Source organism: Schistocerca gregaria, chromosome 7, assembly GCF_023897955.1.
Source record: "Schistocerca gregaria isolate iqSchGreg1 chromosome 7, iqSchGreg1.2, whole genome shotgun sequence".
NCBI classification, from domain to species: Eukaryota; Metazoa; Arthropoda; class Insecta; order Orthoptera; family Acrididae; genus Schistocerca; species Schistocerca gregaria.
Genome location: NC_064926.1, coordinates 557,674,785 through 557,696,405, shown reverse-complemented (window position 1 = coordinate 557,696,405; position 21,621 = coordinate 557,674,785). Strand labels below are relative to the sequence as shown.

General features: G+C 48.0%; 1 protein-coding gene across 2 annotated transcripts in view; it reads right to left on the bottom strand.

The window, feature by feature from the left end:
• Positions 1-21,621, bottom strand: part of LOC126281734 (myrosinase 1-like) — a 144,729-nt gene that overhangs the window by 70,696 nt on the left and 52,412 nt on the right. For both annotated transcript variants that reach the window (XM_049980915.1, XM_049980917.1), the window contains exon 5: positions 16,625-16,808. In XM_049980915.1, coding sequence (XP_049836872.1) covers positions 16,625-16,808 — 184 coding nt within the window. The remainder of the gene's footprint in view (positions 1-16,624; positions 16,809-21,621) is intronic.

The window sequence follows — 21,621 nt, the reverse complement described above, 5'->3', positions numbered from 1 at the left end:
GGGTAGTGTAGCCGCTGTAACTGTTCGCCACACCCAGGCCTATAGTCACCAGATAAATTTTTTTGGTATTCTACTTTTTTACAGAGTGAAACATTAAATTTAAACTGTGTTTTATTAATAAATAACCATTCTTGAACTTTAAAGAAACTGGTTCATCCTGTTATTTCATTCTAATCATACATCTGTATAGAGTTCCTTCCTGGTGTTTGATTAAACCGAGTATCCTATTTTACAGAATTATGAAGTGCGAACTTAACATAAAGAGGCACCATTTAAATTGTTTTTGGTAAATAATGAGAAATTTTTCTTAACTAACGCAAAGTGTTGCAGTGAAATTTTGCTTACGTAAAATTTAATCAGAGTGAAGCCAAGATACTAGAAGCTGTTAAATGGCTATACAGAGTTATTTCAGAGAATAATAGCTTTTGAAAGTAAATTCCAGTAAAAAAAGGGTTTTCTTAAAGTGAAATCTCCATTATGAAAAGTGTATGCTTTAGCATGTAAGTATTGTAGTATTTAAGTTTGTTGATTATGAAAAGTGCTTTTCTAAAGATCCCCAACGACCAAATTTTTTAGCTTTATCTACTGGGTTTTTTCTCTCTTAAAAACATAATATATAAGGGTGTAGTCCAGCATTGTTTACTTGGAGTAATATTTATTTGAAGAAGCGACTGAAACAGCAGCAAGGAAGTAGGCAAAATTCATACTTCTGCTTTATTGACTTGACTGTTTCATTGCCTGGATAGCCTGGACCGTAGTACATACTTTAAACCACTAAATGCACTTGGAACTGAGTGGTCCTAGCTTCAATATAATACTATTCATACTGCGTTTCTTTCTAACTGCTGGGTAAGATCTTAGGAAAAGAACTGAATGTCTGTTTTACATATCCATTAGACGCAACACGCGGTCACATCCTGAAAAAAAAAAGAGTAACTCCATTATTAGCTTTTTCTATTAACAGGACTACCCTCCCGCAGTGTATTTTATTGGGAAACTAAACTAAATTTAGTAAAAAGGTTTCATGTGGCAACGCAGAGACAGCGTTTTCTGTTGTGAATTTTAAAATTTTCCCGGCGAATTGATTGTTCAAACAAATTTCGCGCTTGTAGCCGGTCTTCGTTGAATATTACGCACGATATTTCAACCGGGCAGCTGCCAGTCATCTTCAGGTGAGACGTCGCAGACTGGCGAAAACGCCCTCCGTTCCGCAATATATAGCGTAGTGGAACTATTCTGCGCATGCGTCGAAAACTTGATAGATGAACCACACTGCCCGCCGGAACTATGTCGCCCTCTGCGTTGCTGTTGGCCACGGCCGTCGACGCACTCTGTCGTCTTCGATTTGAGCAAATCGTGGAGATGAAGGGATTCCATGCACTGTCCAGCTGGTAGCCGCTGTCACGGTTTAACAGATTTTCTGCCAGTCGTATTTCTACGGATTCTTTAATAATGGAGTCCCAGAAAGACGTTGCTGTGGACAAAATCATTGTTTTCTCATACTCCATTCAATGTCCAGTAGAAATACAATGTTCAGCAATAGCGGACTTGCTTGGGGTCAAACCACACGCTGCACTGAACATCGACGTTACACCCGCCTTTTGCAGCCAAGCAAGTCCGCTATTGCTGAACATTGTATTTCTACTGGACATTGAATGGAGTATGAGAAAACAATGATTTTGTCTTTCTGGGAGTTTATTATTAAAGAATCCGTAGAAATGCTACTGGCGGAAAATCTGTTAAACCGTGGCAGCGGCTACCAGCTGGACAGTGCATGGAATCTCTTCATCTCCACGACTTGCTCAAATCGAAGACGGCAGAGTGCGCCGACGGCCGTGGCAAACAGCAACACAGAGGGCGACATAGTTCCACTATTCCACCAGCGAGGGCGCTGCCGGCGGGCAGTGTGGTTCAACTGTCAAGTTTTCGACGCATGCGCAGAATAGTTCCACTACGCTATATATTGCGGAACGGAGGGCGTTTTCGCTCCTCTGTTATGCCAGCGTTGCATGGATCTCCGCCCCCACCCGCTTTTACAAGGCCCTCCAAATCCTTGAACGCTGTGCCCTCCGCCTTGCCTTCCGTATCCTCATTCCTTCCCCCACATGGCTCCTGTATGAACTGATCCCCTTCCCCCATCTCCTCCTGTTCCTCCAACATCTCCGCATCCTTTACATTGTCCGCAGGCTTGATCCCCCCCCCCCCCCCGCCACCCTCTGGTTTCCTCCTTCCTCTCCACCCCCTACCCGTTGCCGCGCCTCTATCGCTGTATCCCTCCCTCCCTCCACCTCCACACCCTCCATCTTCTTCATCAGAGCAATTTCCAACGCCTCCCCCTCCCAGATGACAAACTTTGCCGTGACATCTACCCTTCCTTCCAACTATAACCTAGCCTTGTTCCCCCCCCCCCCCTCCACAGGGCCCCCTTTTTCCTCTACCCTCCTTCTCCCAGAGTGGATTTTCCTCCTTCCCCCCCTCCCCTGAGACCCTGCACCCCATACATGCCTCTTTCCTTCCCACATCCCTCCCTACCTGGCCCTCTCCCACACGCTCCCCACCCATCTCCCCCTCCCTTCCCCTCCCTCCCTCCCTTCTTCCGGTCTCCCTCATCTCCTTGCGCCTGGCAGATCCTCCATTTTGATCATCGTCAGTGTGCCACATCAGTGTTGTGTTTAGTGCTGTTTCTCCTGTACGTCAAGAGGTGTGATTTTAATTGTGTACTGCCTTGAGGTTCGCCGTCAGTGTTTTTTATGTGCTACGCCATCTGTCGATACCTTTTATGCTCCAGTCATACTGTGCCTTGTGTTCTTTTAATTGTCGCAGTGTGTGGCTTTTTGTGTGTGCTACTTTTAAACAGTTTTTTATCTCCATTTTACAGTCACCCCGTTTTTTGTCTATTGCCTTCCATGGTGTTCCCCCTTTTTTATATCTATGTTCACCATATTCTCTCCTTTGTTATTTTTAAATGTCTACTATTGTTTATTCTATGTCTTTCGGCTGAAGAGCAGCGCATATGCTGCTCCCAGCCTGCCCTGATGGGGAATTGAAATACACTAAAGAAAAAGAAACATTTTCGCCAGTCTGCAACTTGTTTGAACAGCGTTTTCTGTTATTTAGGTAAAAGCATGGGAGTGCAGTGTTACTGTCATGCAGTCAGCCACACTTGACAATACACTGCATGTGCCGTTCCTATGAAACAGGAAACACAGCGAGTAAGTGCCGCTCGAGAGAGATCTGCGTTTGGGTGGCACCTGGCCCGTCGCCGAAACGTCAGTCGCAAAGTTATTTTAGTCGATGTATAGCTCCTTGAAGTATGCCTTCATGAAAATCTCGTTCTGATTGCAGTGCAGTGATCCTCGTAAATCTTTTGGCGAAAACTTCCTTCTATAACTGGTTTCCAAAATTAAAGCAACAAGCCACTATTTCTCCGTCCTATCCCTAATTCACGATGTAATCATACAAACTGTCAACAGATGTCCGAACTTTCGTGTCCTGCACGGAAGATGGCATTCTGACCAATGGACAACCACATCAGCGATGACGTCAAGGCACCTATTAAACGGGAAAGTGCTTGCCGGGCAGTCCCACATCCACAACTGCTGTGTACACAGGCACAGACGGTGCAGTATGGCACAGAGAAGACGCCTACCAGGCTTTCTGCAGTGGTGGGCCTGATGGCTTAATGTGAGCCGTACTGTTGTTTTTCAAATGTGGCGACAGTTTGTAGAGATCGCAACTGTATGCTCAAGACCAGGGCGGGGCCGACCACGTGTGACATCAGAGAGGTCTGTTATTTGCTTATAATGGCACGACGGTACCACCTTAATGTTGAACCGTGACTGGCATCTGTTCTCGCAGCACCCACTGGACGTTTTGTGTCGAGGCAGACGGTGTGCAGAAGGCTTCGACAGAGTGGCCTTTACTGTCAGAGACCTGCTGTATGTGTACCTCTGCGCGTCTTCACAGAAGGGAACCTCTAGAGTGGAGTCATCACTATGCCACCTGGGCGGTCGAACAGTGGGCCAGTGTTGTTTTCACAGATGAGTCCCGATTTCTTCATACAATAATTTACCAACAGCCATACGTATTGTAGAAATTAATTTTATGAACTTCTTATGTGCTACCAGCCCAGATTTGGTCTGAACAGTGATTCTCGATGGATTCGCATTTGGAGCCAAAGTGGAACACAATTTCGGGACCTAACCAGTGTGGAAAGAGACCTATATCGAGGATGATCCCTAATGGTGGGGGCTGGGATTATGTTGACAACTCGAACTCCTCCTCATGAAATTGTGCGGCTAAATCGGGAAGGTGTAACTCGTGTCGGATATCTTGACGATATCTTGGGACCTGATGTACGGCTGTTGCGAGGTACTGTGGGCTCAGACTTCGTCCTGTTGGACAGTAATGCTCGACCTCATAAGGCACGCGTTGTTTATTTTTTCTCCGAGACGGAGGATACTGCACGCATGACGTGGCCTGCTCGCTCTCCCGCTTTGAATCCCATAGAGGACGTGTCGGATACATTAGGAGCAGGGGTTGCATCACATCAGCATTCACCAACCACTCTCCAAGACTTGCGAGCATCTCTGCAGGAGGAATGGGCGTTATTGGCTCAACATGAGATCGATGGCATCATTCACACCATGACCCGTCGTTTGTCAGGCCTCTATTGGTGCCAGAGATGGTCACACCCCATACTAAGCGCATTAACCAGTTTTCGGAATGTGGGTGTAAATAGTTTAAGTTGGGAAAAACGGAGAAGATTTTTTTCTACCAATACGCATGTTGCAGTTGTTTACAATCTGTATTCTTTATATTGTTTCGACTTTATACTGTTTTGTGCCAAAAAAAACTTAATCTTACAAAAGCATGTTGCAGTTGTTTACAATCTGTATTCTTTATATTGTTTCGACTTTATACTGTTTTGTGCCAAAATAAACTTAATCTTACAAAATTTTTGTTTGTTGCTTTAATTTGTATCTGCAAAGTATGCGTAAATATTTTGCAGCCACTTCTCCACATCGGCACCCACATCCAAGCCTGTCTGCAAAGCCAGACAGTGAAGACGCCCAAATGCGTATCACAATTTGGGCTCGGCAGGGGAGTTTTCAGCGCCCATGTTGTCCATTCTCTACTGACTGCTATTCGATCAGCATGACGGAGAGGCCTATGCTGAGATTCCCATTGTCGGTAGCTCTGACAGTGGAGGGCACAGACTGTGTGCTGCTCGGACTTGCTTAGTGCGAGGGGCACAGCGGTGGGTGCGATGTACCACAAAAGAACAAGTATTTTTGGTAGCTAAGGATGTCAAAGTCATCAGTATGGTAAATAGACTTTTAAATTCTGTAAACAGGCAAAGTGTTGTCTGCTGCAGCCGCCAGTTGTTTTCAATCCCCCTGTCGTTTGCACTGCTTATCGCTGAAATTGCAACACCAGGAACTAAGGTGAGTAAGAAAATTTTATTTATTATTCGTATAGAGGGTGTTACAAAAAGGTACGGCCAAACTTTCAGGAAACATTCCTCACACACAAGGAAAGAAAATATGTTATGTGGACATGTGTCCGGAAACGCTTACTTTCCATGTTAGAGCTCATTTTATTACTTCTCTTCAAATCACATTAATCAAGGAATGGAAACACAAAGCAACAGAACGTACCAGCGTGACTTCAAACACTTTGTTACAGGAAATGTTCAAAATGTCCTCCGTTAGCGAGGATAAATGCATCCACCCTCCGTCGCATGGAATCCCTGATGCGCTGATGCAGCCCTGGAGAATGGCGTATTGTATCATAGCCGTCCACAATGCGAGCACGAAGAGTCTCCACATTTGGTACCGGGGTTGCGTAGACAAGAGCTTCCAAATGCCCCCATAAATGAAAGTCAACAGGGTTGAGGTCAGGAGAGCGTGGAGGCCATGGAATTGGTCCGCCTCTACCAATCCATCGGTCACCGAATCTGTTGTTGAGAAGCGTACGAACATTTCGACTGAAATGTGCAAGAGCTCCATCGTGCATGAACCACATGTTGTATCGTACTTGTAAAGGCACATGTTCTAGCAGCACAGGTAGAGTATCCAGTATGAAATCATAATAACGTGCTCCATTGAGCGTAGGTGGAAGAACATGGGGCCCAATCAAGACATCACCAACAATGCCTACCTAAACGTTCACAGAAAATCTGTGTTGATGACGTGATTGCACAATTGCGTGCGGATTCTCGTCAGCCCACACATGTTGATTGTGAAAATTTACAATTTGATCACGTTGGAATGAAGCCTCATCCGTAAAGAGAACATTTGCACTGAAATGAGGATTGACACATTGTTGGATGAACCATTTGCAGAAGCGTACCCGTGGAGGCCAATCAGCTGCTCATAGTGCCTGCACACTCTGTACATGGTACGGAAACAACTGGTTCTCCCGCAGCACTCTCCATACAGTGACGTGGTCAACGTTACCTTGTACAGCAGCAACTTCTCTGACGCTGACATTAGGGTTATCGTCAACTGCACGAAGAATTGCCTCGTCCATTGCAGGTGTCCTCGTCGTTCTAAGTCTTCACCAGTCGCGAGTCATAGTCTGGAATGTTCCGTGCTCCCTAAGACGCCGATTAATTGCTTCGAACGTCTTCCTGTCGGGACACCTTCGTTCTGGAAATCTTTCTCGATATAAACGTACCGCGCCACGGCTATTGCCCCGTTCTAACCCATACATCAAATAGGCATCTGCCAACTCCGCATTTGTAAACATTACACTTACTTCAAAACCACGTTCGTCATGAACACTAACCTGTTGATGCTACGTAATGATGTGCTTGATGCTAGTGCTGTAGAGCAATGAGTCGCATGTCAACACAAGCACCGAAGTCAACATTACCTTCCTTCAACTGGGCCAACTGGCGGTGGATCGAGGAAGTACAGTACATACTGACGAAACTAAAATGAGCTCTAACATGGAAATTAAGCGTTTCCGGACACATGTCCACATAACATCTTTTCTTTATTTGTGTGTGAGGAATGTTTCCTGAAAGTTTGGCCGTACCTTTTTGTAACACCCTGTATAGCACACCAGGAAGAATACATGATTAAATTTGTATGTGGTTAGATTTAGCACACATTGCCGTTACCTTTGCAGGAGCAGTGGGTCTAATCTGACTGAGCACTGAGACGAAATGTGACTGGGTCACACATATTCCATACCAGAGTTCTTCAGTCTTAGATCTTGCGACTAGTGGCATGCCGGTCCCTTGGCAAAATTCATTTTCGTAATCGACTGCTCTTTTATTTTTCTTTAATTAGGTTTTTCACGTATTACTAAGACTCTCTCCTTACGTTTTTGTCTCGGGTAATAGCTAATGGAACTGTACTGAAACGTCAAAAAAACTGGTATAGGCATGTGTATTCAAATACAAAGATGTGTAAAGAGGCAGAATAGGGCGTTGCGGTCGGCAACGTCTATATAAGACAAGTGTCTGGCGCAGTTGTTAGATCGGTTACTGCTGCTACAATGGCAGGTTCTCTAGACTTAGGTGAGTATGAACGTGGTGTTATAATAGGCGTACAAGCGATGGGACACAGCATCTCCGAGGTAGCGATTAAGTGGGGATTTTCCGGTACGACCATTTAACTAGTGCGCCGCGAATATCAGGAATCCGGTAAAACATCAAATCTCCGACATCGCTGCGGCCGGAAAAAGACCCTCCAAGAACGGGACCAACGAAGTCTGAAGAGAATCGCTCAATGTGACACAAGTGAAACCCTTACGCAAATTGCTGCAGATTTCAATGCTGGGCCATAAACAAGTAACAGTGTGCGAATCATTCAACGAAACATCATCGATATGGGCTTTCGGAATCTAAAGCCTACTCGTACACCCTTGATAACTGCACCACACAAAGCTTTACGCCTCGCCTGGGCCCGTCAACATCGACATTGGACTGTTGGTGACTGGAAACACGTTGTCTGGTCGAACGAGTTTCGTTTCAAATTGTATTGAACGGATGGACGTGTACGGGTATGGAGACAAACTCCGGAACCGCGCGACTGCTACGGTCGCAGGTTCAAACCCTGCCTCGGGCGTGGATGTGTATGAGGTCCTTAGGTTAGTTAGGTTTAACTACTTCTAAGTTCTAGGGGACTAATGACCTCAAAAGTTGAGTCCCATAGTTATCTCAGCCATTTGAACCATTTTTTGAGACAACCTCTTGAATACATGGGGTCTGAATGTCAGGTCCGCTTAAGCTGTTGGAAGGTCTGTAATAGTGTGGGACGTGTGCAGCTCGAGAGGTATGGCACCTCTGATACGTTTATATATGACTCTGACAGGTGAAACGCACATAAGCATCATGTGTGATCACCTGCATCCATTCATCCGCATTGTGCATTCCGACGGACTTGGGAAATTCCAGCAGGACAATGCGACATGGCTCCAAGAACATTCTTCTGAGTTTTAACACTTCCGCTGTCCACCAAACTCCCCATATACGAACATTATTGGCCATACCTGGGATTAATTGCAACGCGCAATTCATAAGAGACCTCAGCCAGTCAGCCGGTGTTTATACACTCCTGGAAATTGAAATAAGAACACCGTGAATTCATTGTCCCAGGAAGGGGAAACTTTATTGACACATTCCTGGGGTCAGATACATCACATGATCACACTGACAGAACCACAGGCACACAGCCACAGGCAACAGAGCATGCTCAATGTCGGCACTAGTACAGTGTATATCCACCTTTCGCAGTAATGCAGGCTGCTATTCTCCCATGGAGACGATCGTAGAGATGCTAGATGTAGTCCTGTGGAACGGCTTGCCATGCCATTTCCACCTGGCGCCTCAGTTGGACCAGCGTTCGTGCTGGACGTGCAGACCGCGTGAGACGACGCTTCATCCAGTCCCAAACATGCTCAATGGGGGACAGATCCGCAGATCTTGCAGGCCAGGGTAGTTGACTTACACCTTCTAGAGCACGTTGGGTGGCACGGGATACATGCGGACGTGCATTGTACTGTTGGAACAGCAAGTTCCCTTGCCGGTCTAGGAATGGTAGAACGATGGGTTCGATGCCGGTTTGGATGTACCGTGCACTATTCAGTGTCCCCTCGACGATCACCAGAGGTGTACGGCCAGTGTAGGAGATCGCTCCCCACACCATGATGCCGGGTGTTGGCCCTGTGTGCCTCGGTCGTATGCAGTCCTGATTGTGGCGCTCGCCTGCACGGCACCAAACACGCATACGACCATCATTGGCACCAAGGCAGAAGCGACTCTCATCGCTGAAGACGACACGTCTCCATTCGTCTCTCCATTCACGCCTGTCGCGACACCACTGGAGGCGGGCTGCACGATGTTGGGGCGTGAGCGGAAGACGGCCTAACGGTGTGCGGGACCGTAGCCCGGCTTCATGGAGACGGTTGCGAATGGTCCTCGCCGATACCCCAGGAGCAACAGTGTCCCTAATTTGCTGGGAAGTGGCGGTGCGGTCCCCTACGGCACTGCGTAGGATCCTACGGTCTTGGCGTGCATCCGTGCGTCGCTGCGGTCCGGTCCCAGGTCGACGGGCACGTGCACCTTCCGCCGACCACTGGCGACAACATCGATGTACTGTGGAGACGTCACGCCCCACGTGTTGAGCAATTCGGCGGTACGTCCACCCGGCCTCCCGCATGCCCACTATACGCCCTCGCTCAAAGTCCGTCAACTGCACATACGGTTCACGTCCACGCTGTCGCGGCATGCTACCAGTGTTAAAGACTGCGATGGAGCTCCGTATGCCACGGCAAACTGGCTGACACTGACGGCGGCGGTGCACAAATGCTGCGCAGCTAGCGCCATTCGACGGCCAACATCGCGGTTCCTGGTGTGTCCGCTGTGCCGTGCGTGTTATCATTGCTTGTACAGCCCTCTCGCAGTGTCCGGAGCAAGTATGGTGGGTCTGACACACCGGTGTCAATGTATTCTTTTTTCCATTTCCAGGAGTGTACTTGATGCAGCCTACATCTCACGTAAGGCATGATCTTAATATTTATCATTTAGGAATTATTTTAGTATTTTATTTATTTATTTTTTTGGTTGTCAGTCTTGACTCGTTTGATGCAGCCCGCCATCACGAATTCCTCACTTGTGCCAACCTCTTCATCTCAGAGTAGCACTTTTTTAGCTAAGTCCTCAGTTATTTGTTTTCCTCTAGTTTTTACCCTCTATAGCTCTTTCTATTATCATGCAAGTTATTCCGTGACGTCTTGACAGATGTCCTATCCTGTCCCTACCTCTTGTCAATACCTTCCACATATTTCTTTGCTCGCCGTTTTTGCAGAGAACCTCTATATTCCTTATCTTACCAATCCACCAGATTTTCATCATTCTTCTGTAGCAACACATCTCAAATACTTAGATTCTCTTCTGTTCCGGTTATCCCACTATCTACGTCTTGGTACCATACAATGCTGTGTTCGAAACGTTAGTTATTATAGAAGAATGTACTTCGGTGAAGTTAATGGTAAACAAACTCACCGGGATGATAACCGTATTTTTCACTTATTAGTGACAGCTACCTGCATTCCTGTTAGAAAACATAATTTGACATTGTACATCAGGGTAGAGTTATCAACTACCAGGGACAGCGCCGTCCGTTGTGGCCGTGCGGTTTTAGGTGTTACAGTCTGATCCGCGCGTCCGCTACGGTCGCAGGTTCGAATCCTGCCTCGGTCGTGGATGTGTGTGATGACCTCAGGTTAGTTAGGTTTAAGTAGTTTTAAGTTATAGGGGACTGATGACCTCAGAAGTCAAGTCCCATAGTGCTCAGAGCCATTTGAACCATTTCGAACCTGGGACACCATCAGAAGAACCACAACAAGAAATAGGTAGGAGAATGTTTAAATATCTTCTCAGGAGGCTTCTTCAGGGACAGAATGACACCACCCTTCCGCCATCAGCGACATGGTTTTGCTCTGTATACCCGTACGCAGCCAAGATCCGAGGTTACAGGTGAAGCGTCTGCTCGTAAGTAACAATGTTAAGCGCAAAGCGTGGGAGGAATGTTGTACCGTAGCCAAATATTTTCGGTTGGTGAGAGTTCAGTGGAACAGTTGGCCGGGGCAACAGTGACCACCATTCACTTTGTGGTAGGTCGGGCCAGCACGGGCGACATGCAGTCTGGCGTTATCTTGCTGAAACATCCCTCCACAGAGGCTCGAAGGTAGCGCACGGTCTATGGCCTTAACGCGTCAGAAACGCAATGCTTGCTGACCAAATTAGCGACTAAGTTAACCAGAGGTGATCGTGTTGTGTACCCACTGGCACTCCGTACCATCATGCCAGGCGCTGCGCCGGTGTGACTAGGACGACTGGAATCTGGCAACGTTTGTCCTCCTCGGAGCCGCCACCCGCGGGTAAACACGCCATCACGCTGTATGTGGAGATGAGACTCGACGGGAAAGGCGGCATTGCGCTGCGTCCAATGCTGTCGTTGGTAGCACCACTGCCAGCGTGCCACTGTTGGCCGACGTATCAGAGGACGCCGCATCAGTGGTCGCACTGCTTAAAGCTGTCGGCATACGGACCGTGCATCAGAACGTTGAGCGTTGAGCTTGCCGAGTTTTCGACGTCAGAGCGTGGAATAGCACGTTTGGGAGTCTTTCCGAACGTGCGGAGCAATATCTAGCATGTCAGATATTGTGAGCGTGCGTCTGAGCGTTTACCAATGAGATGGCACAACGCCACCCACGTCACTTGCACGCCACCTCCCTTCAGCAGAGAGTTGCGAGGCGCCATATTGGCATTCATTTCAAGCCAATAGGTATATATGCCGTTTCTGAGCACCAGCAAACTGAGACTCACTGAAAAACCTGTGATTTATGCCAATAAAATAATGAAAAACATCATGTTCGTGACAAAATAATTATTGTAACTTTTCATATTATGAGAGTATGCTATTTGAACGCAGCGACACACTTAAGATCCACCCAAAACCCATTGTTGTTGGTACAATTGCTTATAATTAAATTTCAGTCAGTAAAATATCTACGATTAAAGTTTTAGGACGTGGTAATATGTTCAGATTGGTTGTTAGAAATATGTTACTGGTTTATCGTAATCCGTAGCGTTACTTTGCCGGTGTAGCGTAATGAGTAGCGTCACTGATCCGTTTCACTGAGAGCTAGGGTGGTGGTTCGCGCCTCGGAGCATTCGAATTTTCTCCTTAACATTTGCTTTTTTAATAGGTTGATACTTTATTATACGTTTACTATAAGTATATACTATGATATTTGATGTAATGTAAATATAAGCTCACCCTCTTTCGAGGGGCGAGTTTCTTCGATTGGTTAACGTACGGGACAAAATGGTTCAAATGGCTCTGAGCACTATGGGACTTAACATCTGAGGTCGTCAGTCCCCTAGAACTTAGAACTACTTAAACCTAACTAACCTAAGAACATCACACACATCCATGCCCGAGGCAGGATTCGAACGTGCGACCGTAGGAGTTGCGCGGTTCCAGACTGAAACTCCTAGAACCGCTCGGCCACACCGGCCGGCAATGTACAGGGCTGCTTGCGTTACTTGTCCAAAGATATTTTGTTCCTTTTTATTTTGAGTTCGTAATTTAAATGTGCTAAAGATTCTGCTACTGGGTAGCAACAGTGATCAAGTAAGAATGACCTTAGGATTATACTAAATGTGGGAAAGATAACATAATATTTATCTTACGTGGAGAAGTATTGCAAATTTCTATCGCACTGTTTGTAACGGAACTTTTCTAAGCCTGTGTCCTTACTGAGTGGACATTACACTTTCCTTTTCAAGGACGATGGAGGAAATATACGTTTTAACAGAGCTAACGTGGGAATTTTACGCGCGCCCGTTGAGGAAACAGTGTGATTTACAAACTACACTCCTGGAAATTGAAATAAGAACATCGTGAATTCATTGTCCCAGGAAGGGGAAACTTTATTGACACATTCCTGGGGTCAGATACATCACGTGATCACACTGACAGAAACACAGGCACATAGACACAGGCAACAGAGCAGGCTCAATGTCGGCACTAGTACACTGTATATCCACCTTTCGCAGCAATGCAGACTGCTATCCTCCCATGGAGACTATCGTAGAGATGCTGGATGTAGTCCTGTGGAATGGCTTGCCATGCCATTTCCACCTGGCGCCTCAGTTGGACCAGCGTTCGTGCTGGACGTGCAGACCGCGTGAGACGACGCTTCATCCAGTCCCAAACATTCCTCAAAGGGGGACAGATCCGGAGATCTTGCTGGCCAGGGTAGTTGACTTACACCTTCTAGAGCACGTTGGGTGGCACGGGATACATGCGGACGTGCATTGTCCTGTTGGAACAGCAAGTTCCCTTACCGGTCTAGGAATGGTAGAACGATGGGTTCGATGCCGGTTTGGATGTACCGTGCACTATTCAGTGTCCCCTCGACGATCACCAGAGGTGTACGGCCAGTGTAGGAGATCGCTCCCCACACCATGATGCCGGGTGTTGGCCCTGTGTGCCTCGGTCGTACGCAGTCCTGATTGTGGCGCTCACCTGCACGGCGCCAAACACGCATACGACCATCATTGGCACCAAGGCAGAAGCGACTCTCATCGCTGAAGACGACACGTCTCCATTCGTCCCTCCATTGTGGCCTGTCGCGACACCACTGGAGGCGGGCTGCACGATGTTGGGGCGTGAGCGGAAGACGGCCTAACGGTGTGCGCGACCGTAGCCCAGCTTCATGGAGACGGTTACGAATGGTCTTCGCCGATACCCCAGGAGCAACAGTGTCCCTAATTTGCTGGGAAGTGGCGGTGCCGTCCCCTACGGCACTGCGTAGGATCCTACGGTCTTGGCGTGCATCCGTGCGTCGCTGCGGTCCGGTCCCAGGTCGACGGGCACGTGCACCTTCCGCCGACCACTGGCGACAACATCGATGTACTGTGGAGACGTCACGCCCCACGTGTTGAGCAATTCGGCGGTACGTCCACCCGGCCTCCCGCATGCCCACTATACGCCCTCGCTCAAAGTCCGTCAACTGCACATACGGTTCGGTTCACGTCCACGCTGTCGCGGCATGCTACCAGTGTTAAAGACTGCGATGGAGCTTCGTATGCCACGGCAAACTGGCTGACACTGACGGCGGCGGTGCACAAATGCTGCGCAGCTAGCGCCATTCGACGGCCAACACCGCGGTTCCTGGTGTGTCCGCTGTGCCGTGCGTGTGATCATTGCTTGTACAGCCCTCTCGCAATGTCCGGAGCAAGTATGGTGGGTCTGACACACCGGTGTCAGTGTGTTCTTTTTTCCATTTCCAGGAGTGTAGAAACATCCCGCAACTGCCGTTGGAGTGCGTTGCGATCGCGTATACCACGTTGCGGCCCACGTACCGTGTGAACGAGTCGCATTGTTCCTGAGCGTTCAGCATCACGTTGAACTTGGCACGCTCAACGTTGACGTTCGACAGCACGGTCCGTGTGCCGACGGCCTTAGGGTCCGTGGGTCTGTAGACACTGTCAGGCTGTCGTTGTGCGTACATGTAGTACTGCAGGCAAGTCAATTTCCTCACTCAAGGTATGTTGTGCTGCTGTACAGCTGAGTGAAATACACTGACGGAAAAAAAACCGCTACACCAAGAAGTAACTGTGCGATATAAGTTGGTAGACGTGCTTCTACATCTAAAGGATGACGTCTATTCAGACTTCGCGCCAGTGGCATAAGGGTGACACTAGTATCGCCACGAAGAGGATCCCAATCGGATTTGCTTTACACAGACGCAGTAACGGTCGTGAGCGTTAGTTACCTTTGATATTGGATGTGGTGAGTTAATGTTGTGAAGAATGCCTTTAAGGCTACAAAGGCGCCTCGTGTAATAGGGCTACGTGAAGCTCGATGTTTCTTCTGCGACACTGTAGGAAGACTGGGTAAGAATGTAGCCGCTGTGCATGACTACCGGCAGCGGTTGTCACGAGAATGTACAGCTGCAAGCAGACCGTGCTCCGTTCGGCCACTTAGCGCTACCGAGAGGGAAAACTGTAGTGTTGGACGTCATGGCTCTGGTGCATCGTACTGCAGCAGCGGTAGTCGGAGCAGCAGTTGGCACCACAGCGACACAACGGAACTGTTACAAATCGCTTACTTCAAGGACAGCTCCGAGCCAGACGCACTGTAGCGTGCATTCCACTGAGCTCAAACCACTGCCAATTGCGGCTTGAGGGGTGTCAAGGGAGAGCTCATTGGAGGACTGGGTGAAGCTCTGTTGAGTTTTCTGATGAAAGCTGGTTCTGCCTCGGTGCCAGTGATGGGCATGTGTTGGTTAGGAGGGGAGGCCAGTTGAAGAACTCCAACTAAACTCTCTCCGTGCTAGACACACTGGACCTGCACCTGGAGTTACTGTCTGGAGTAGCAGGCTGCAACTTTGTGCGTCAGTCTCGTGATTCGACCTGTTGGGCTGCCCTACGTGAACAACGTTCCAGGAGATTTTTTCCAACAAGATAACCTACGCCCACATACCGCTGTTCTAGCCCAACATGGAGTGTCAGCCAGTTACGTCGGACCATTCCAGGGGATGTTTTTCAACAAGATAACGTACCCCCACATACCGCTGTTGTAACCCAACATGCTCTATGGAGTGTCAGCCTGTTACCTCGATCTGCTCGATCAGCAGATCTGTTGCAATCGAGCACATGTGCGAAATCATCAGACGAGAGCTCCAGCGTCAGCCACAAACAGCATTAACCTTTCCTGTATTGACCGACCACGTGCAACAGGGATGGAACTTCATCCCACAAACTGACATCCGACACCTACACAACATAACGCATGCACGTTTGCATGCTTTCATTCAACATTCTGTCGGCTGAACACCTTATTAATCTACCGAAATTAAATATTTTCAATGGCTTATCTTGTGTTTACATTGACCTGTGATCTTGGAATGTTAATCATTTAAATATGTTGCCTACATAAAGGTATTCCAGAAATTTCATTACTGTACATTAGTACACTATTGGCCATTAAAATTGGTACACCACGAAAATGACGTGCTACAGACGCGAAATTTAACCGACAGGAAGAAGATGCTGTGATATACAAATGATTAGCTTTTCAGAGCATTCACACCAAGGTTGGCGCTGGTGCTGACACCTACAACGTGCTAATATGAGGAAAGTTCCCAACCGATTTCTCATACACAAACAGCAGTTGACCAGCGTTGCCTGGTGAAACGTTGTTGTGATGCTCTTTGTAAGGAGGAGAAATGCGCACCATCACGTTTCCGACTTCGATAAAGGTCGGATTGTAGCCTATCGCGATTGCGGTTTATCGTATCGCGACGTTGCAATGTGTATGACAAACCGGTTGGAAACTTTCCTCATATCAGCACCTTGTAGGTGTCATCACCGGCGCCATCTTGGTGTGAATGCTCTGAAAAGGTAATCATTTGCATATCACTGCATCTTCTTCCTGTCGGTTAAATTTCGCGTCTGTAGCACGTCATCTTCGTGGTGGAGCAACTTTAATGGGCAGTATTGTATGTATTGCTGTAGTAAATCGTTTTCCGCCAGCGTATACGGCGGTGGCTCATCATCGGAGTAGGCGCCGCTGTCCGGCCGTTTGCTCACCTCCCTGCGAAGGCCGGAACGCCTCGTCGTAGAGGCGGTAGACCCGCGCGTGCGCCACGAGCACCGTCTTGGCCAGCAGGTAGTCGGCGATGCCGGACGAGTTGGCGCCCGGAGCTGCCTCCGTGGCAGACGAGTAGCCGTGGGAGAACATGTCCGGCTCGTTGAACGTCAGCCACAGCTTCACCTGCGCACAGGTGCTAGCGTTACACCGGAGCAGCTCTGGTAGTGCAGTACTGGAAATCAGCACCAAGGCGTGGATATTTGTAGGGAAACTAACGTTGTCGGTCTGATTAGCTGCGCACACTGATGAGCCAAAACATCACGACCACCTGCTTAATAGCTCCTCTGTCCGGCTTTGAAACGAAATACATCGCTGATTCTGCGCACCAGGGGTCTGTTCGTTGGTAGGTTTGTGGAAGTATGTGGCATAGGATGTCTATAAACAGGTCATGTAAATCGCGTAAATAAATGGCCGCTGATTTGCGTACGTGTTGACGGCGCCCGATAGCCACCCAGACGAGTTCCGTAGGACTTACATCAGGGGAGTTTAGTCACTAACACATCAACGTGAGTTCGCTATAAAGCTCCTCAAACCACTGTAGCACGTTTCTGGCTCCGAAACACGGACATTTATACTACTGGAAATTAACATCTCCGTCGGGGAAGACACCAAACACGAAGGGATGCAGGTAGTTCGCAGATGTCAGCGTGTCTTCGATTACTACTACAGTTCCCACGCGAGTGCAGGAGAAAGTCTACCACAGCATAATACTGCTCCCACCAAACTGCGTCCATGGCGCGCTGCACGTTTCGAGCCACCGTTCGCCTCGATGACGTCGTTTGTGGAGGCGGCTGTCAACCTAGTGTAGCACAAAATGTGGTTCACCCGAAGAGCCGACACTTTGCTGTTGATCGCTGGTCGAATCCTGATGGTCCCGTGCCCACTGCAATCGTAACTGAGGATGTCGTTGGGTCAACTTGTGAACACACAGAAGCGGTCTGCAGCGCAGTTCCATGTTCAATAATGTACGATGGACGGTGTGCTTCGAAACACTTGTGCGTGCACAAACACTGTGCTCTTTCGGCAAAGATGCCACTGATCACCATCTCTCCTACTTTATACAGGGTGTTACAAAAAGGTACGGTCAAACTTTCAGGAAACATTCCTCACACACAAATAAAGAAAAGATGTTATGTGGACATGTGTCCAGAAACACTTAATTTACATGTTAGAGCCCACTTTAGTTTCGTCAGTATGTACTGTACTTCCTCGATTCACCGCCAGTTGGCCCAATTGAAGGAAGGTAATGTTGACTTCGGTGCTTCTGTTGACATGCGACTCATTGCTCTACAGTACTAGCATCAAGCACATCAGTACGTAGCATCAACTGGTTAGTGTTCAACACGAACGTGGTTTTGAAGTCAGTGCAATGTTTGCAAATGCGGAGTTGGCATATGCCCATTTGATGTATGGATTAGCACGGGGCAATAGCCGTGGCGCGGTACCTTTGTATCGAGACAGATTTCTAGAACGAAGGTGTCCCGACAGGAAGACGTTCGAAGCAATTGATCGGCGTCTTAGGGAGCACGGAACATTCCAGCCTATGACTCGCGACTGTGGAAGACCTAGAACGACGAGGACACCTGCAATGGAGAGGCAATTCTTCGTGCAGTTGACGATAACCCTAATGTCAACGTCAGAGAAGTTGCTACTGTACAAGGTAACGTTGACCACGTCACTGTATGGAGAGTGCTGCGGGAGAACCAGTTGTTTCCGTACCATGTACAGCGTGTGCAGGCACTATGAGCAGCTGATTGGCCTCCACGGGTACGCTTCTGCAAATGGTTCATCCAACAATGTGTCAATCCTCATTTCAGTGCAAATGTTCTCTTTACGGATGAGGCTTCATTCCTACGTGATGAAATTGTAAATTTTCACAATCAACATGTGTGGGCTGACGAGAATCCGCACGCAATTGTGCAATCACGTCATCAACACAGATTTTCTGTGAACGTTTAGGTAGGCATTGTTGGTGATGTCTTGATTGGGCCCCATGTTCTTCCACCTACGCTCAATGGAGCACGTTATTATGATTTCATACTGGATACTCTACCTGTGCTGCTAGAACATGTGCCTTTACAAGTACGATACAACATGTGGTTCATGCACGATGGAGCTCTTGCACATTTCAGTCGAAATGTTCGTACGCTTCTCACCAACAGATTCGGTGACCGATGGATTGGTAGAGGCGGACCAATTCCATGGCCTGCACGCTCTCCTGACCTCACCCCTCTTGACTTTCATTTATGGGGGCATCTGAAAGCTCTTGTCTACGCAACCCCGGTACCAAATGTAGAGACTCTTCGTGCTCGTATTGTGGACGGCTGTGATACAATACGTCATTTTCCAGGGCTGAATCAGCGCATCAGGGATTCTATGCGACGGATGGTGGATGCACGTATCACCGCTAACGGAGGAAATTTTGAACATTTCCTGTAACGAAGTGTTTGAAGTCACGCTGGTACGTTCTGTTGCTGTGTGTTTCCATTCCATGATTAATGTGATTTGAAGAGAAGTAATAAAATGAGCTCTAACATGAGAAGTAAGCGGACACATGTCCACGTAACATATTTTCTTTCTTCGTGTGTGAGGAATGTTTCCTGAAAGTTTGGCCGTACCTTTTTGTAACACCCTGTATAGCGTTCAAGCCTCCGAACCCCACGTTCTGGGAAGAGTCGTGAACGTCCAACCATGTAGCGCCGAATAGTAGTTTCATGTCCTGTCTCTCTCCGTAGATGCACGTGAACTTCCGAGCAGCTTCCCCGTTTTCGAGATACTCGTTCACACGCTCTCCGTAATAATAATCTTCCCTTTGTCAAAGTCGCTTATCTCAATGGATTTACTCATTTGGAGCCCATATCTTTGTTAAGGTGATCCTCCCGCCTGTGTCTGCTCCGTTTACATACTTTTACTACCGCGTCACGTGACCCTACTCCACCAGGCAACATCCAACGCCGCGGGGGGCAGTGGTCGTAATGTTTTTACTGGTCAGTGTATGTGCAGTAGTATCAGATCCAGTATACTGACAAATGCAGTCAAAAGGTATGGCATTTGATGTCAGTAGTACAGTATATAACAGGCCATGAACGATCCGGGTGTCAGAGGGTGAACTGGGTACAGAGGCAGTCGGTCCTGCAGGTAGGAAGCAGACACCGTTAGTGGCAGTACGTATTGTGCACAATGGAACACAAGTTGACTTAGCCACGCGGGAAGCAGTTACCAGTGATGAAAAAGTCTGCAGGACCACCTATGAGGAAAAGGGACTCCCTAATCGTCAAATCGCCAAGAAGTTGAACCGCTGAAGTACAGTGATTTATAATTTCATTAGATTTGCGCACGATATGGAGAGAACGGAAAATACGGGCGAAGTAGAAAATTATATGAGGCATCGAAACGCTTGCCTTTGAGCAATTTAAGGGCCACAAACAGTTATTATTCTCAACTTGTTGATCATTTACAGTTGCCTTTAAATACCAGGCGTGTACGACACATTATGTCAGATGCAAACACCTGGCATTAAAGAAACGGCTGCAGAAACTTGCTCTAATACCCAATCATAAGCATGCTAGATTGTATGGATGCAGAGTCCCGCGGCGATAACATTGAATAAAATGTTCTCGGGTTTCCATCCGCGTCAGTTGCTTAAAACTACACGAGCTTTCGGCCAAGCACTCCTTGGCCATTGTCAAGTGATATGACTGGCAGTGGGCTGTTGGTGCGCCCTTATATACGCTAGCTGCCGGCTGTGACGTCAGTGGTGCCCGTGACATTGCCATATATGGGCACGTTTTGAGTCGGCGTTCGATGTGCCCTCTCCAACCGCGTGGGATCCAGCGATCGTGCGGTTGAATAGGGCACATCGAACGCCGACTCAAAACGTGCCCATATATGGCAATGTCACGGGCACCACTGACGTCACAGACGGCAGCTAGCGCTTATAAGGGCGCACCAACAGCCTACTGGCAGTCATAACACTTGACAATGGCCAAGGAGTGCTTGGCTGAAAGCTCGTGTAGTTTTAAGCAACTGACGCTGTCGGAAACCTGAGAACATTCTATTCGATGATAGATTGGAGTTTGCTGAAAAACATATGGTCATGGTCTTCAGACTGGGATAACGTGGTCTTCAGTCAGTTTGATAGGTCGGACGAACTTCAGTATTATTGCCACGATCTGAGAATAGGCCAGCAGGTAAGAGTGAGCAGAAATTTCTGTGGTGGAAGTGTTAAGAGTTTGGTTGCTTTCTGCACTGAAGGTAATGCACTTACTGCCTGGGTGAACATGAGAATGAACTATAATACACAATGTAATCAAAAGTATCCGGACACCCCAAAAAACAAATGTTTTTCATATCAGGTGCATCGTGCTGCCACCTGCTGCCAGGTACTCCACATCAGCGACCTCAGTAGTCATTAGACATCGTGAGTGGGCAGAATGCGACGCTCCGCGGAACGCACGGACTTCGAACGTGGTCAGATGTTTGGGTGTCCCTAGTGTCATACGTCTGTACGCGAGATTTCCACACTCCTAAACATCCCTACATCCACTGTTTCCGATGTAATAGTGAAGCGGAAACGTGAAGGGACACGTACAGCACAGAAGCGTACAGGCCGACCTCGTCTGTTGACTGACAGAGACCGCCGACAGTTGAAGAGGGTCGTAATGTGCAATAGGTAGATATCTGTCCAGACCATCATACAAGAATTCCAAACCGCATCACGGTGTACTGCAAGTACTATGACGGGCGAGAGGTGAGAAAACTTGGATTTTATGGTCGAGAGGCTGCTCGTAAGCCACACATCACGCCGTAAATGCCAAACGACGCATCGCTTGGTGCAAGGAGCGTAAACAATGGACTATTGAACAGTGCAAAAACGTTGTGTAGAGTGATGAATCACGGTACACAATGTGGAGAGCCGTTGGCAGGGTATGAGCAG